This window comes from Lipotes vexillifer, unplaced genomic scaffold (assembly GCF_000442215.2).
Source record: "Lipotes vexillifer unplaced genomic scaffold, Lipotes_vexillifer_v1.1 scaffold474, whole genome shotgun sequence".
Classification (NCBI taxonomy): Eukaryota; Metazoa; Chordata; class Mammalia; order Artiodactyla; family Lipotidae; genus Lipotes; species Lipotes vexillifer.
Window position 1 is genome coordinate 1,478,391 of NW_006772385.1, and position 17,005 is coordinate 1,495,395.

At 40.5% G+C, this 17,005-nt stretch overlaps 1 protein-coding gene across 5 annotated transcripts in view; it reads right to left on the bottom strand.

The window, feature by feature from the left end:
• Positions 1-2,449: 2,449 nt before the first annotated feature.
• The window catches only part of IGF2BP3 (insulin like growth factor 2 mRNA binding protein 3), a 144,328-nt gene continuing 129,772 nt past the window's right edge, over positions 2,450-17,005 (bottom strand). For 2 of the 5 annotated variants that reach the window (XM_007447455.1, XM_007447454.1), the window contains 5 exons: positions 12,484-12,600; positions 9,092-9,166; positions 6,409-6,540; positions 5,582-5,695; positions 5,195-5,293 (listed from right to left, as the gene is read on the bottom strand). In XM_007447455.1, the coding sequence (XP_007447517.1) occupies positions 5,195-5,293; positions 5,582-5,695; positions 6,409-6,540; positions 9,092-9,166; positions 12,484-12,600 (537 nt within the window). Of the gene's footprint in view, positions 4,745-5,194; positions 5,294-5,581; positions 5,696-6,408; positions 6,541-9,091; positions 9,167-12,483; positions 12,601-13,585; positions 13,589-17,005 lie in introns of those variants that run through there. The other 3 variants (XM_007447451.1, XM_007447453.1, XM_007447452.1) reach the window with 3 other exon arrangements.

Below are 17,005 nucleotides of genomic sequence, written 5' to 3' on the forward strand. Positions count from 1 at the left end.
TTCCCCTATCAACTCCTCCCTGAGAGACTTCATACTCAAGATAATTCTTGGGAATTGGAGTGGAGGTCTCTTTCTTCTGTAACTACTTCCTGCTGAGAGTGGGCGTAGTCCTGCCTAGTAGAGTAGAAGTCTCTCTCTACCTGATCTAAATTGAGGTATTCTATGCCCAAAACTGGCATTCATCCTTGTAGTAACAGCAGTTTAGCTGAAACTCTTGGACCCTGTGGGCGATGAACCTTGTAAGCAGTTGAAACCGACAAGGGCCAAACAGGAGGCCTAACAGGATGGTCATCACCAGGCCCAGAAAAGGCAGGCAGAATTTGGGTTGAGGCCTGCAGGGTGTGTGACTTTCCTCTGATCGATTGGTAGTGACAATGCTCCAGGAATCTTGGCACTCAGCCTGAAGTTACCATCCTCCACCAGGGTGGGGGCCTTAGTTCCTGCAGAACTCAAAGATATTGTTATGCATACTCCTTGAGGTGGACCCTGCCCCAATGCTGTACCACTACTTGACAGCTCCTACCCTTTTTTTGCATCCCCTCCCTTCCCTGGAGGAGTGATAATGAGATTTTAATAGGGAAAATAAACATCATTTCTTTTCAGGAGAATAAGCCTGAAACACAGTCTGGACCTGGTGCTTTGGGGAGACTTGTAGCCACATAGCCAGTTGTCTAGTTTTATTGAGGTAGGTTTTAACTTTTAATGTGGTATTAACACATAGGTAACAGGTGCTATTGGTCATCAAACATGTCTCTTCTTTTTATTAAATGTATGATCTAAAGCACTTCCGTTGTCTAAAAATGTAAGTTACGGGCTTCCCTGGTGGCGCAGTGGTTGAGAGTCTGCCTGCAGAGGTAGGGGACACGGGTTCGTGCCCTGGTCCGGGAAGATCCCGCATGCCGCGGAGCGGCTGGGCCTGTGAGCCATGGCTGCTGAGCCTGCGCGTCCGGAGCCTGTGCTCCGCAACGGGAGAGGCCACAACAGTGAGAGGCCCGCGTGCTGGTGCGGGGGCGGGGGGGGGAGGCCTAACAGGATGGTCATCACCGGGCCCAGAAAAGGAAGGCAAAATTTGGGGTGAGGGCTGCAGGGTGTGTGACTTTCTTCTGATCGATTGGTAGTGAGGTAACAGGGCAGTGCTCCAGAATGCTACAACAGGGCATAGTCCTGCCTCAATCTGGAGAATAGACACTGAATTGGAAATATTTCTCATTTCCAAGTCCTGGATCTGAGTCTTGCACGATTAAAATCTCAATCCCTTGGTCTGCCATTTTGGTGTAACAGACCCAATTAGAAGTAGTTGGAGGAGTGACAACAGGATTTTAGTAGGCAAAATAAAGCTCGTTTCTTTTCAGGAGAATAAGCCTGAAACACAGTCTGGACCTGGTGCTCTGGGGAGACTTGTAGCCAGGTAGCCAGTTATCTAGTTTTATTGAGGTAGGTTTTAACTTTTAATGTGGTATTAACATATATAACAGGAGCTATTGGTCATCATACGTCTTTCTTTTTGTTAATGTATGATCTAAAGGAATTCCGTTGTCTAAAAATGTAATAGTTACAAGAGGAGACCTTTAAAAAGTAAGGTTGCAGTTATCAGCTGCCAGCAGACATTATTTTGAGAACGGCTGGTGGCATCCAAGTCTGACACAGCTCAGAAAACTCAAGTTCTTAGCAATACAAGGGTTTGCCTGAAATCACACCCACAGTGTCATCTAGTTATTTCTTGGATGTCTAAACCATAGCTACTCCATTTTGACTCTTAATTGTAATATTCCCCTTAATAGCCAAAGCAGATGTCGCCATTAATGATGTTAGTGTTTCTCTAGGTATGAGAAGAACAAGAATCTGGGCCCATAAAATCTTCTCCTGAAAATAGCTGTCTATCTATCTGAAGCCTTGTTCTGCCAGTTTTTCCCAGAGCACAGAGTACCTCATTCCTGTTCTCCACTCTGAACTCGTTTTCAGGGGGTGCTGAAGGTCAGCAGCTGCAGCGGCTCGTGATTTAATCTTTGTAGAGGCAGACAGCAAGTACCAATGGCGAGTGCCAGTTTCCAGTCAGCAAGACCCCTTCATGGTCATAGGTTTGACCATGGTTTGGGGGGCATTTCATGACCATTTCATTCCACAGTGCTAGGAATGCTCATTCCCAGGCCTAGCAAAGTGTCTTCCGAGTTTAAGTTTAAATCTTATTCTGTAGAATAGTATAGCCAAAAATTTTTTAAAAATATAGCAGAAAACATAACCACCCCACTGGTCCTGTAACGTAAAACCTTTAGTTCTCAGTTCATATGCAACAGTATTATCTAGGTTCACAGTCAGGACATTGGTAGATACTGGTGTCTACCTTGAGATTGACATAGCATTACTAAAAATCTCAGTTTATACTTTTTGACCAAATTCAGGACATTCACATTAATCTGAAAAGCCAAATATACATACTACACAGCAGGCTGCACGTGATAATGAAACACTTTATTCTGCATCAAGGTATCTGGAAAATGAAGCTGTATTTGGGGCACGTTACAGATGAGGAATGATCCATATGTCGTGAGTACAAAACTCAATTACAACAGAATTATTTCCTAGTATTACCAGATACTCCATTACCAATGCTTAATTGAAAGTAAAACATGATTTGCCACACTAGAAGGCTAGAAGTGAAACATGACAGAATTTAAACAGGCAGATATAAATGTAGCACCTATCTGTATTTAAAAAAAAAAGTTGGAAAAATCAAATACTGAGGAAGAGCTCTGGCCTTAAGCACATTTTACCCAAAATCCAACCAGAAAGCCAGTCCATTACTTTTTTTTTTTTTTTTTTAAAGCAATTCATTGCATGGAAGAAAATGATGAATGCTAGATGAATTCAGTGACAAAAAGGGCACTTTTTGGCTAAAACTACAAAATAAACTGATTTTCTGAAAACATTTAGGAAAACATTTCAAGTCATTTTCAAAATGTTTAAAGGATACAGTGATCTTCAGAAAAACCTACCTAGTCTGTAGAAATTCATCTTGACATACAAATGAAGCAAAATGATTTAAGGGTTATTATATATATATATATGCCCTTCAGATCAGTATAATATGACGACTGTGATCATTTAATGAACAAAAGAAACAATTCTGAGAGCAGTGTGGCCTTGGAGACCACCCACACCCACATAACTACATACCAGGCTTTGCCATCAAGGTAGGAAATGGGCGAATGCATTCAGTATCAAAGGTCAAATGTATTATATCACAGTCATTCAGATTATATTCCAAAAGTTGTTCTTGTATTTTTCTACCTTTTGACTTATTTTCAAATAACTGGTTGCAGAGAATACAGAAATCCTGCTGCAATTTATGAAATATTCTAGGTGGCCTTTCATTCTTCTTGATTTATCATTGCTTAAAATCTAGCTTAGTGTGAGGCTCATGACAGTGCCTGGCACCGGGAGATGTAGCCTTTTATTGCCTTTAAACACTGTCACACCGTCTGACTGCCCCATTGGTCTTCACAAAGCAATTCTTTTGGGGTCTGCTCCAAGCATAGACCAACTGGTCTGCAATATATTGGCAAACTAAGCATCCTGTAAGGCAAGCTGAAGCTTTCTTCTTGCCAATCAATTTAAAGTTCACAGGAGCTGCATGTCTCCATAGATACACTTGCTTTAGGTAGTGATAGTCAAAAGCACAAAGCATTTATGCATTCAGTCACATAGCCAAACAAAAAAACCCTGAAGTCTCCTGTAAAACTAGCCGTTCCAAAACCTCCTGCAGCCACTTTGCTCTGTTAGTACCATCAAAAACTTCCCTACCATAAACAAAAAAATAAATGGTATTTGCTGCTCTCCAAATATAGGCACTGCTCCGTATCACTGAACGATTACTGGATTTTCCAACTAATAACTGTCAAAAGCCTCAAAAAACCTGAAATTAATTTTCCAGCTTTACTGTCACCAGCCAGAAGTAAAATTTTTTTCTCAGTTATTTGCCTGTTAGCTAATTTTATTTTTTAAAAAACAGTTGGACTTATCTTTATAAAGTATATAAAATTTTCAGAAAAAAACAAAACAATTTTGCTTTCATTGCATTACTGAATACCTGAGGTAGTTGAGTAAAAATGCACATTTAATACCCCTGCCAACACCATTCAGCACTTCCCTTAGGTTATTTGTGTTAGTGTTAGATGAAACTGAGAACAGTTTTTCTGTGCTAACAGCTTAACATTTAAGTTCTTGTAATAATTCTATTCTGATCCAATTTTAACAATTGGACATAGGAGCAATCTGTTTTTATTTATTTGATGAATTTAGTAAATGCACCATTAAGCCAATTTCTGGCATTATGGGGGAATGAATATTACGAAAAATTAGAATATTTGTTGAATACAACAAAAGGGAAGTGCAGAGCTCCTCTCTTTCCCTCCCTCACGCCCTAATTTTTTTCTTTTTTTAAAGCTGGGTGTCATACATTTCAGAGAGCATAAAGTATACATTCTCACAGAGACAGGAGTTCGAAAGTTGCCTGGTCCTCAGAAACAACCGGCTAGGTAAAAACTTGTGCATGTGATTCTGGATAGGGGTTCAGCGCCCATCTGTTGGTTAAGCAATCTGTCTTTGGTTTGGCATCTGCCTCTGTGGTGGGCTGTCTCCTGAGCCTTCACTTCCGTCTTGACTGAGGTGGTCCACTTTGCAGAGCTTTCTGCTGTTGGTGCTGCTTTACCTGAGTCAGAATTTCCTGAATTTTTCTCTGGGCAACCTGCAGTAGGAGAGAGCTTTGAAATTTCTACCTGATCAAGTATGACCAAAAATTAATTTACTCTTCCATTTCAACAACTTCAAATGAAACTTATTTGAAGATTAAAGATACATACTTATTAGTTTCCTAGCAGAGTCTCTGAAATCACCTGCTTAAAGGGGGATTAAAAGTGTTATGCACCAAGCAGCCTGAAATATTTATATGACATGGGGAAACGCATGGGAGGACTAATTTTTTTTTTTTTAAAGCTGGGTGTCATACATTTCAGAGAGCATAAAGTATACATTCTCACAGAGACAGGAGTTCGAAAGTTGCCTGGTCCTCAGAAACAACCGGCTAGGTAAAAACTTGTGCATGTGATTCTGGATAGGGGTTCAGCGCCCATCTGTTGGTTAAGCAATCTGTCTTTGGTTTGGCATCTGCCTCTGTGGTGGGCTGTCTCCTGAGCCTTCACTTCCGTCTTGACTGAGGTGGTCCACTTTGCAGAGCTTTCTGCTGTTGGTGCTGCTTTACCTGAGTCAGAATTTCCTGAATTTTTCTCTGGGCAACCTGCAGTAGGAGAGAGCTTTGAAATTTCTACCTGATCAAGTATGACCAAAAATTAATTTACTCTTCCATTTCAACAACTTCAAATGAAACTTATTTGAAGATTAAAGATACATACTTATTAGTTTCCTAGCAGAGTCTCTGAAATCACCTGCTTAAAGGGGGATTAAAAGTGTTATGCACCAAGCAGCCTGAAATATTTATATGACATGGGGAAACGCATGGGAGGAGGATCACTCAGGAAGAAGAAAGAAGCAGAAGAGCTCACTTATCACACTAGAGCCCACTTGCCTGGCAAGCATAGAAGTGACCAGTTATTTTGACCACCACTTGGTCATTCTCATCAGGCGTCTGGTCACGAGGGACAACAACTTCTGCGCTTGACAAATTCTGGAGCTCATTCACCTGAAGGAGATAAATACAAATCATGTTAAGTGGAGTTTTGTTTTGTTTTTTTAAATTACCATTTCCTTACTATGTAACCAAAATACTGAGCTTTGGCTTTATATTTATAATCTCATCTAATAATACTAATAATTCTATCCGTTTTACTAGTATTGTCCCCATTTCAAGGTAATTAAAACTAAGCCTTAGTGAAAGAAACTAACTCGCCCACAGTTGCATAAGTTAATGACAAAACCAGATTCAACCCCTGAAAATCTGATTCCAAAATACACACTTTCAATCACTTCAGAATTGTAAATAGCTTTGAAAATGACTTGGAAGTTTTATGTGTTAGAAACTGGAAACCATTTGCTTTTTTCAGTTACAGAGGTATAAGTTGTAGATGAAATTTTTTTAAGTTTCTTTTCATGTCATTAAAAGTGTTGTTTGCACAATAAAAGTAACAAGCTGATGTGTATCAACAGAAAATGCAAAATGCCCCTTATAAATATGAGACAGTTCTCCCATACAAAGTGGTCTGAAAGAGAGGCAACTGCTTTCACTGGTAGCTGACACCAACACTCAAGGAGGAACAAAAGGCAATCTTCTCCAAACCTTGGCCCAGACGGTCCTGCTTTTTATAAGTTAGCCAAAATTTAGGGACTTGGAACTCCTAAGTACCTTTCAACGCTTTCCCTTTCATACCACTGCACAGGTTTTGCTGAAGTACTTGCCGTTTTGCCTCCTTTTCCAATAACTCTGCCAGCAGCAAAGGATGGCACTCTGATGTGAGCTTCAAGTTTCACCTCTTCTTTAGGACTAACAAAGTTTTCTTCTTTAATTTTTCCATAAATTCTTCCCTGAGCCTACAGATGAGAACATATCTCATCAGTGTCATTCGTGTAGGAAACGCAAAAAGGCCCATTTACTTTAAAGATGGCCCGGATCCACTGGAACAGACCTTTGCAGTGATACATCTGCATTTGATAGATTGTGGAACGTTGCACAAGAGGTGGAAAAGTAAGGAAGTCCTAGAAAAGGTTGACAACAATAATAACTATACATCACAGATGAGGCAACTGATTGATGAAATAAGATTAAACCATATTCTTCTGACAAAAACGGTTAAAGGCAATAAGTTAGCAGTCAGCCTAACTAAAATAAATTTTTGCAAATGACTATTTGCTCTCCAGTCTTGAAAGGTAAAACCTCTCCTGCTGGCAATAAGAATAGTAACTGCATTTTTCTTGAGTAAGAGGGACTGCAGAGGAACTACAGAGCCACCTATGTGAGGCTCACAAGAAGCCAAGCCACTGTCTAAATGGGCCAGCAAGGAATTTTCTGGTTAAACATTTCATCTTAGCCAGATGGTTTCTACTTCGACTAAGGCTACAAAATCAAGTTAACATACACATCTGACAGTTATAGTCAAACACATCCTGTCACTTGCTGCATACAACTAGAAGTTATACATAATAAACCTCTCCTATTACGTACAACCATTAATTTGCTCTGGTATACACCAAAGGAAAAAGAAGTCAGAGTTGGTTTCATCTGATAAGCTGCCGCAGCAGAGAACAAAAAACAAAAGTACCCAACACGTTTTCACTGGTGCAGAAATGATAAGCTCATTTTAGGGGGTTACAGCAAAAAAAAAAAAAAAAATCCATCTTAGTACCCTGTCTTCCATTCATCCTCAAAGTCTCAGGCCAAAGATGTAGCTATCAACACACTCAAAGCTATCAACACACTCGGATATACATTGTCCTCCGAAACAAGCTCTTGAATTCATAAGAAAAAATATGGGTTAGGAGGTTTACTATTACTCAGATGTCTAAAATAAAATAATTTATTTGTAATTATCACTGATCACATAAATGACATTTAAGCATTATAGCTTTTCTTAAATGTCCCATTTAAGACAACTGAACAGTACAGGCATAGGAGGACACAGGGAAACAAACTCTGAATTCCCCAGCATACAAGCATTATGAAAACTGCAAGATAGTTAATTCCATTTATAGAATAATACCATAATTGACATTTGTATTTATCTTTTAGTATTTCAAACTAAAAGTGACTGGCTCTGTAAGTCTGGGACAGGAAGCAATTTTCAGCATCTCTGAGTTTTGCTCTGAACTGCCTGGACCACAAGGCTGGTATGAGGAAGTAAATTTCGTGACCCAAGTTTGAGGCTAGCCAACTGTACCCCACATCTCAAAGCACCTCCTTTTGTATCCTGTTCTTCCTGTAAATGAAGTGAAAAAAGCTTCAGATTTTTAGTGAAAAATAGAGGTCAAAAAAAGTGATGGTTTAAAAGGAGGGAAGAAGTGGGCACTTGTTAACTTAGCCACATTTTAGAGCTAAGAGAAGTAAAGCTTAAGGTTAAAGAGTTATCCTGTTAACACAGCTGCTAAGTGGTAGGAACAAGACAGGGCTTTTGGATAAATTGCACTGAATTGAGTAGCTGCTTTTACCTATGACAAACAAGACACCCTAACTGAGTTTTATGAGAAATCACATAAAGATATACGTTTGTGAATTTGAGGATCTGGCAGGGTCTTAGGATGACTCAGACTAAGTCTGCTCAGCACCACCACCAGCACATTTATGTTGTACTTCCTATGTGTCAGGCACTATTCTAAGCAATTCATATATTGTTTAAACCTTAGAACCTTGTTTAAACTTGGTGGGTGTTTTTAACCCCGATTTTATAGATGAGGAACTAGGCGGAGAAAGGCTAATTAACTCGCCCAAGGTCACACCACTGGTAAATGGTAAAGCTGGGCTTTGAACCAGCAACCTGGCTACCAGGTCTCTGCTCTTCATCACCCTGCTACACCACCTCTCAGGACACGGTGGGAGGCATTCCAGCCCCAAAGGCCCCAAACCCCAGTATGACCAATGGTTCACACCAGGACAAATGCTGTAAGAGTTCTTGCCATTTCTACCTCTAAAATTCAAAAGATTAGAGAGGCTTGTTGACCGACTGTGGACAAGGGCTAACAGTTAACCCAAGGGTAAGAGCAAATGGGGACATCTTAATTCAAGGTTGAGGCCTCTCTGGGACAAGAGGAAACACTTGAGAACAGCAAGGCATATGAATCAGACTTGTAAATTTCAGCCTTAAGGTCTCACCTTCACATACGCTAACAGGGCATTGAGCAAATTCTCCTTTGGGAGATAGGGAAAACCAACAGCCATTACAGAAGTCTCAAAATTAACCAAAGGCTTTGGTTTATTTTTAAAGTGTATTTTGCGGTATGTTTCTACTCTGTTCTTAGTCTTAGATATTTCCATTGAGAGATTCTTTCTACTGAGTATTAGATTTTTTTACAGGAGAAGCCAGGTTATGGAGTTTCCGAAAAGAAGACATCCATTCATTTGTTACCTGTGCACACACTCCAGAGCACATACCTTGAACTGAGCCTCCGGTGGCCCAGTGATAATCACCATCCTCACTTTAGCATCTGGTGCTTCAGCTGGAGCGATCTGTAACAGACCCAGTAATGGGTTACGACACTTCCAGGTGCCACCAATAGAAATGTTACACCAACCAGCCTGTCATCTGCACATGACTTACTGAAATGTAGAATGAAAGCCTTCTGGAAGGTAGTTACAAAGAGGCAGTGATTAATGTGGATTCATTAGTTATGGCTCCTGCCATATACTATGTACTTACACTGTGCCTGGCCCTAATGTAAAAGTCCAGATGCAGCCTCTACTTAACACTCACTATTTCCTGACGAGGTACTGCCTCATGGAGAGGCCGAAGGCTGGAGAAGGTGAGTCACCTGACCCATGATCACAGGCCAGTGAAGCTGGAGGCAGAGCTGCGTCTGGCTCCACCATCACATTCCTTGTCACTACACCAGTGGGTGCTCAAAGGGTGGTCCTTGACCCACGTGCATCACAACACCCTGGGCCTCCTGTATGTGCAAGAAACTGCTAGGTTCCCCAGTTTAAGGCTATCGGTACACACCCCCAAAGTACACTCGCTGGAGTAACATATGGAATAAACTAACATTAATTTGGCAGAAGAAAAGTAAACTCAGACTTTTCTATTTTGGCAGAGTGTGTGAAATCACACAAAAAGCCTGGGCTAGGGAAATGTTGCAGAGACTGTTACTGTTGAAGGGAGAGGAAACCAGCATTCCCCTAATAAAGGATTTGGGGAGTTGGCTGGTAGGAAGTGTTTTAAAAGAAAAAATTTTGCTAGATATTTGCTGTGCAAGAAGCAATTCCCTATAGTAAATAATGAGAACAGGAAGCAAAAAATACAATAAAAGCCATCCCAACTACCACTGAGTATGATCACTGTCGATTACTTATAGCCTAGTAGGCCCTTCCCCACACGTTCATAATCAAAACAATGTGGGGTTTTTTTTTTGTTTTTTTTTTTGTTGTTGCGGTATGCGGGCCTCTCACTGTTGTGGCCTCTCCCGTTGTGGAGCACAGGCTCCGGACGCGCAGGCTCAGCGGCCATGGCTCATGGGCCCAGCCGCTCCGCGGCATGTGGGATCTTCCCGTACTGGGGCACGAACCCGTGTCCCCTGCATCGGCAGGTGGACTCTCAACCACTGCGCCACCAGGGAAGCCCAAAACAATGTTTTTTACTTTTAATAGACTCATGCTTTCTCCCTCCCTCAAAATAAAGCTAACATTTCTGTTACTTAGACCCAAATTAATACTATTCCTACTTTATTGCTGGGCACTAATTTTGAGTCTGTAAAACAAGCCAATAATTACTTCCTTTTAGACCACACTCTTAGGATTATTCACAGGAAACCCCCAAAAGAAGGTATCATTCTTCATCTTTCTAACGTTTCGTTCTTTTAGAAAGGCTCTTTGTCAACACTGGTGATAGAGGGCTGGGGCTGAGGACACTTATACACTGACGTTAGGAGTACAAATTGCTATAATCTCTCAAAAGCCTGAAAAAAGCACATGCCCTGTGACTCACCAAATCCACTTCTGTAGACTTACATATGACAATTTGACCAAAAGAACTTTGTCTACCGCTGTGCAGGTTAAATTAGGAACAATCTTAATGTCCAGTAAGTTAAAACAAATGATTATGATTTGGTAATACCAAATATATGCCTATTAAAGTAAGTACATATATGGAAATTTACATTATGGAAATGTAGCGAAGTGTTAGGAGTGCTGATGAATCTTTCAGATTATGCATGTTTCAGACTTTGGAAACAAAAGTATTTTAACCTCATCATAAAACCTCCATTAAAGCCAGAAAGAAAAAGAGCCAAATGTCTAAATACCCAATTCTTGTTCATGAAATGTTCGTCGCAGTTTTTCCAAAACAAAGCTGCTAGGTTCTTTTTGCATGTGTGAGCATGTTTTACAGATTAACTCAGTAATCAGGAAACTAACAGGATAGTAAAGTTAGTTCACCCCTTGGTCTTTTATCATGTCTTTTCCTTTACCCATTTATTTATTTTGGCTGCATTTTCTGCTCACGTTATTTTGTTATCTTTTGCTACAAGAGAGAATATGAGGGCTTTCCTGTGTGTTTTGCTTTTTTATTAACTGTGTAGTTTACATACAGTAAAGCTCACTCCTTTGGTACCAAATACATAGTTGTAAATACCACCACAATCAACATAAAAACAGCTTATGTCACTCAAAATTTCCTCATGCTGCCTTTGTTTTCAACCCCTCCACCTCCACCTCCTAGCAACCACTGATTTTTTTTTCTCAATTTCCATAGTTCTGTCTTTTCCAGAATTTTCATATAAGTGGGATCATACAGTATGTGGCCTTTTGAGTCTTGTTTCTCTTAGCATAATACATGTGATTCACTCAAGTTGTTTTATGTATCAATAGTTCCCTCCTTTTTACTGCTAAGTAATATTTATTATATAGACGGGCCACAGTTTATGCATTTGCCAGCTGATGAACACTTGCTTCTTCCCCTTTTCCCAGTTATAAATAAAGATGCTATAAACATTTGAGTGCAGTGTGGTTTTTTTGGTACTATATTCAAATTAAAAATGTCATTAAATATCTATAAAACTGGACTTCCCTGGTGGCACAGTGGTTAAGAATCCGCCTGCCAATGCAGGGGACACAGGTTCAAGCCCTGTTCTGGGAAGATCCCACATGCCGCGGAGCAACTAAGCACGTGCACCACAACTACTGAGCCTGTGCTGCTGAGCCCGTGTGCCACAACTACTGAAGCCCATGCGCCTGGAGCCTCTGCTGCGCAACAAGAGAAACCACTGCAATGAGAAGCCCATGCACCGCAACGCAGAGTAGCCCCCGCTTGCTGCAACTAGAGAAAGCCTATGCGCAGCAACGAAGACCCAATGCAGCCAAAAATAAAAAATAAAATTATTTATATATATATTTATAAAATGTAACTAAAATAAACCCAATAGACTGATGTTTTCCTGAAGAAAGCTATGACTTCATCAAGCCTTTGTCAATTTGTGTATTCCTTAAAAGGACCACAGCCTTGATTGTTCGAGCACTAAATAGTGTCATTTCGGAGTGTGAGAGACCAAAGCCACACCCAGGGAAGATGAGCTAGAAGGAATATATATCCAGGAATGCGGTGGGGCAGAACCACCATTCTAACGCTAAATTGCGTACCTGCAGACTACTTTTTCTGGAGAGAGAATTTAACTTACCTTGTTTAAGCTAGTGTTTGGAGTTTTCTGTCACACACTTATGTAACCCCAATATAGGCTGCCACATTCAATTCAAATTACAGAGTGGCAGGAAGACTCACATTTCTGTAACTTGCTGTCCTTAAAGCACCAGGAGAGCCACAGCTGGCAGAACAGTACCTTAATAGAAGCTCCTGCAAAGCGAGAAAGCTGTTTGATGTGTTGCCCCTGCTTGCCGATGATGGCGCCGACAGACAGGGCGGGGATGAACAGATGAACAGTCTCTGTTTCTGACTGCTGTTGGAAAAGAAAGACAGGACATACATGCTTACTGGATACAAATCAGGCTGTATCGCTGGCATAGGGATAGGGGCATTCTCATACTGTTAGAAATATTAGGATAGTTTTAGGAAAAACCACCACAGTAAGTTGATATGAGTTTACGTAACAGGTTGAGAAGATCTCACATTCATCCTGAAAGTGTTCGCATTTAAAACATCACTTTTCTCTGTACAATTTTTCGTCAAATTTACAGATTTAAAACAAATTTTGTGCCACTTAATATTGGTCCACCAAATGACACCACCGCTCTTACCACACAAATTCCTAGTGGCAATAACAGCTCCCTCTTCTCCCTGTAAGCTCAGCGTGGAGGCAGAGAGCACAGAGCCCTGAGCACCACAAACCTCCAGAGGGGCCCTGATGCTCAGCGGCAGCTGTTCCACTTCCTTGTCCCTCCACACACCCTCAGCAGAAGGCTGTTCCACGTGACGTGGTTTACTCACACTATTTGGTAGGAATTTTTTGTAAGTCTTTAGTTTCCTTCCTCTGAAGCAAAGTTGTTGTTTTTTAATAAATAAAAACACTGGTAATAAAAGAAGGCTGGTCTGGTTCTTTAAATAAAAGGAAAACCTTTTGCCAATTTACCAATTATAAACAAGGAATGAGAAAAAGGAAAGGGTATCACACAAGACAAAACTAAGAACAGTGTCAATAAATCTGAACATGTCCACGACTTGTCTAGAATTACCAAAATCAATCAGAAAAACTTACATTGACCAAATAACTGTTAACCCTGCAATCAACTAGTTACCTAAATAAAGTGCCAAGCCTAAATAGATTTGATTTTCTGTTTTCAAAAGGAACAAAGGAAGAATGGCAAAAACCCAGTGAAAAGGAAAATAGGAAACTAGAAAAGGACAGGCAGACATGTTTCATGGAGGAAAGTGTATGAAATAAAACATTAATAAATGGGAGCCTACTGCAAATAACATGTTCTCACTTGCTTTTTTACTTTAATACACCTTTGGATATCTTCCTGTGTCACTCCTATGTCCCTACCTCATTCTATGAACTGTATTCCTTCAGAGGGAGACACAACAGCGGATCGATCTCATCCCTGTTATGTATGTGTATAGTTTTCAATTGTCAACTAACGCATTTGTAATGCTGCAATCAAATCTTTGTACAAAAAAATTGTGTGCCCTTGTACAAGTACCTCTATTGCATAGATTCTTAGCACTACTGAGTCAAAGGGCCTGAACATTTAAAACTGATAAATATTATTGAATTATCATACAGAAAGGTTCCCACTCAGTCCACACAGAATGATGGAATTCCAGTTAAGACATTCATGGAACATTTGAATGCTACTTTGTGTTTTGTATGAGTAGTGGAAGATGGGTAAAAAGCATGCTGAGGTAAAAACTCAGGCTTAAGAGGAAGATAACTATGATCGGGGGCAGGTGCACACAGCAATCCTTTGTGGTGAGAGTTTGTGAGTTTCCCCTGTGTGAGCTGCTGTGCATTTACACCTCACAACTGATCCAACTGATAGAAACTAAGAGCATTCCCACTTTAAAGATGAGAAAACCAAGCCAGAGAGATTACTTGCACAAGGTCATATAATGACTGGTGTTGGAGCCAAGATTCAAACCTGGGCTTCTCTATCTCCTAAGCCATGTTCACAAAAAATGAGTATATACCCCAGTTCCAACAGGCATGGGTGTACTTTGCAATATACATAGACCTGCAGGAATGACTGTTAAGAAAAATGTCCACTAGAGCTCTCAGGGAAGTGCTCCCTTCCCTGGTTGTATCACTCTTCTCTCCATCTGTGTTGGTTTGACTTCTATGAGTCAAAAAAATTTGTTATGTGTAGGTGGTAAAAGCTTAAGCCTTTGATCATCAACATGCTAAAAGGGGCATCAGAGACAGTCCATGAACATTTTTCTTTATTTTGAAGAATAAGGAAAACTAAAGATTAAGAATGATGTAAAGTACTAAATGTAAAATATAGACAGCTAGTGGGAAGCAGCCACATAGCAGAGGGAGATCAGCTCGGTGCTTTGTGACCACCTAGAGGGTTGGGATAGGGACAGTGGGAGGGAGACACAAGAGGGAGGGGATATGGGGATATATGTATATGTATAGCTGATTCACTTTGTTATACAGCAGAAACTAACACACCATTGTAAAGCAATTATACTCCAATAAAGATGTTAAAAAAAAAAAGAATGACGTAAAGAAGGGCAAAAGGTACAAACTTCCAGTTACAAAATAAGTCCTGGGGATGTAACGTACAGCATGGTGACTACAGTTAATACTGTATCGCACATTTTAAAGTTGCGAAGAGTAGATCTTAAAAGTTCTCATCACACTTAAGAAAATTTTTGTAACTGTGCAGTGATGGATGTTAACTAACTATACTTACTGTGGTGATCATTTTGCAGTCTATACAAATATTGGATCACCTGAAAATGTTGTACATCAATTATACCTCAATTTAAAAATTTACCAAAAAAAGATGCGTTTAATTGAATCACCAAGGGGCTTCCCTGGTGGCGCAGTGGCCGAGAGTCCGCCTGCCGATGCAGAGGACGCGGGTTCGTGCCCCGGTCCGGGAGGATCCCACATGCCGCGGAGCGGCTGGGCCCGTGAGCCGTGGCCGCTGAGCCTGCGCGTCCGGAGCCTGTGCTCCGCAACGGGAGAGGCCACAACAGTGAGAGGCCCACGTACCGCAAAAAAAAAAAAAAAAAAAAAAAAAAAATTGAATCACCAAAAAAGAGAAGGACAAGATGCTCTACTAGGAACAAGGAAAAGAAATCAACAGGTTCGTTGTCTCACCTGCAATACATCCATCTTAAGCATGTGTAAGACACTTTTAACTGAAACTTAAGGGTTTCAATGTTTGTTTCCACTATGAGAAAATAACCACATCACAGAACAGTTGTCCCCAAAAAATCCCCAATTCCTTCATCTTTCCCCGACAGTTACTTTGCTATATCTGAGGATGCTATTTTAAAGACCTTTAGAAAGTTTGGTTTCCAATTTTTCACCAATTTGTCTAACGCTGCAATCAAATCTTTAAACATAAATCTTGTGCAAATAATTCTAAGGTTTTAATAAAAATGCTAGATCAGAACATGAACATTTAAAATTGATATTTCCAAATTCTCATGCTAATTAATTTATCTTAGGGTGAATAAATGTGTAAAAGACGGTGAAGTCATTTTGGTTTGAAACATGCCTTTCACACTTACAAATATTAAGCAGTGAGTGATTCTAGACTCCATGTCTCATTTCCCACACATAAAAATCATCTGAACTCTGCTCTTCTAAGTCTCTTCCTTTATCTGTAACCACACCTCACCATGTACCTTCTTATTTCCTATACAAGTTAATCTAAAATTCAACTCCAGAAAATATTCTCGACAAAAACCATTGTACATTTTGTTTCTTCAGCATCTGTATAAATAGATGTGCATACTATACTCTTTACAACTTGGTATATCTTTGGTACGTTTCCCAGGATGTTGTAACACACTGCAGGCCTTAATACAGCTGTCAGTCTAATGAAGATTCCCTTGGGGCTCTATAAGCATTCCTGGAACACACATATCAGAAGGTTTTGCCTTCCCACTGAACTCCTGACTGTGGATATTTGTGAAAGAGGCCTATTCGGCACAGCTTGGCCAAGTCAACCTCTACTGCTATTCAGCAGCAAAGAACCAAATGGAAATACTGAAGAATGAAATAATTTTAAGTCATGAGAACAATGCCTCTTTTTTTTTTTTTTTTTTGGCAGTACGTGGGCCTCTCATTGTTGTGGCCTCTCCCGTTGTGGAGCGCAGGCTCCGGACGCGCAGGCTCAGTGGCCATGGCTCACAGGCCCAGCCGCTCCGCGGCATGTGAGATCTTCCTGGACCGGGGCACGAACCCGTGTCGCCTGCATCGGCAGGCAGACTCTCAGCCACTGTGCCACCAGGGAAGCCCAATGCCTCTCTTTTGAAAGCACTGTACCTCACAGCCTGCTAGGGTGTTAGGCAATTACCACATACCATTTATTCCAGAGGGACACTTTAAGGCCTCTCTTATTTTAATAACCGGACAGGAATGAATTAATGCTGACGTTGCCCATAAACTGTGCTCAATGTTAGTATCAATTTACTTTGTCATTCTGGTCCTTATATTAAAAGTGGTATGTTAATCTGAACCAATTTTTTAAAGTAAGGTAGGATCTAACTATTTTATCTCACTGAGAACATACATGTAATGTTCTTCCAAATAATAAACTTTTTTTTAGGGGGGTGGGAGGAGTCACGGGGCTGGCAGTAATAAAGACCTAAGGATCAGACTAAATCTAATGTGTAACTCACCCAGGTCTGCCCCATTGTATTTTGCCATGACTATATAATTATTT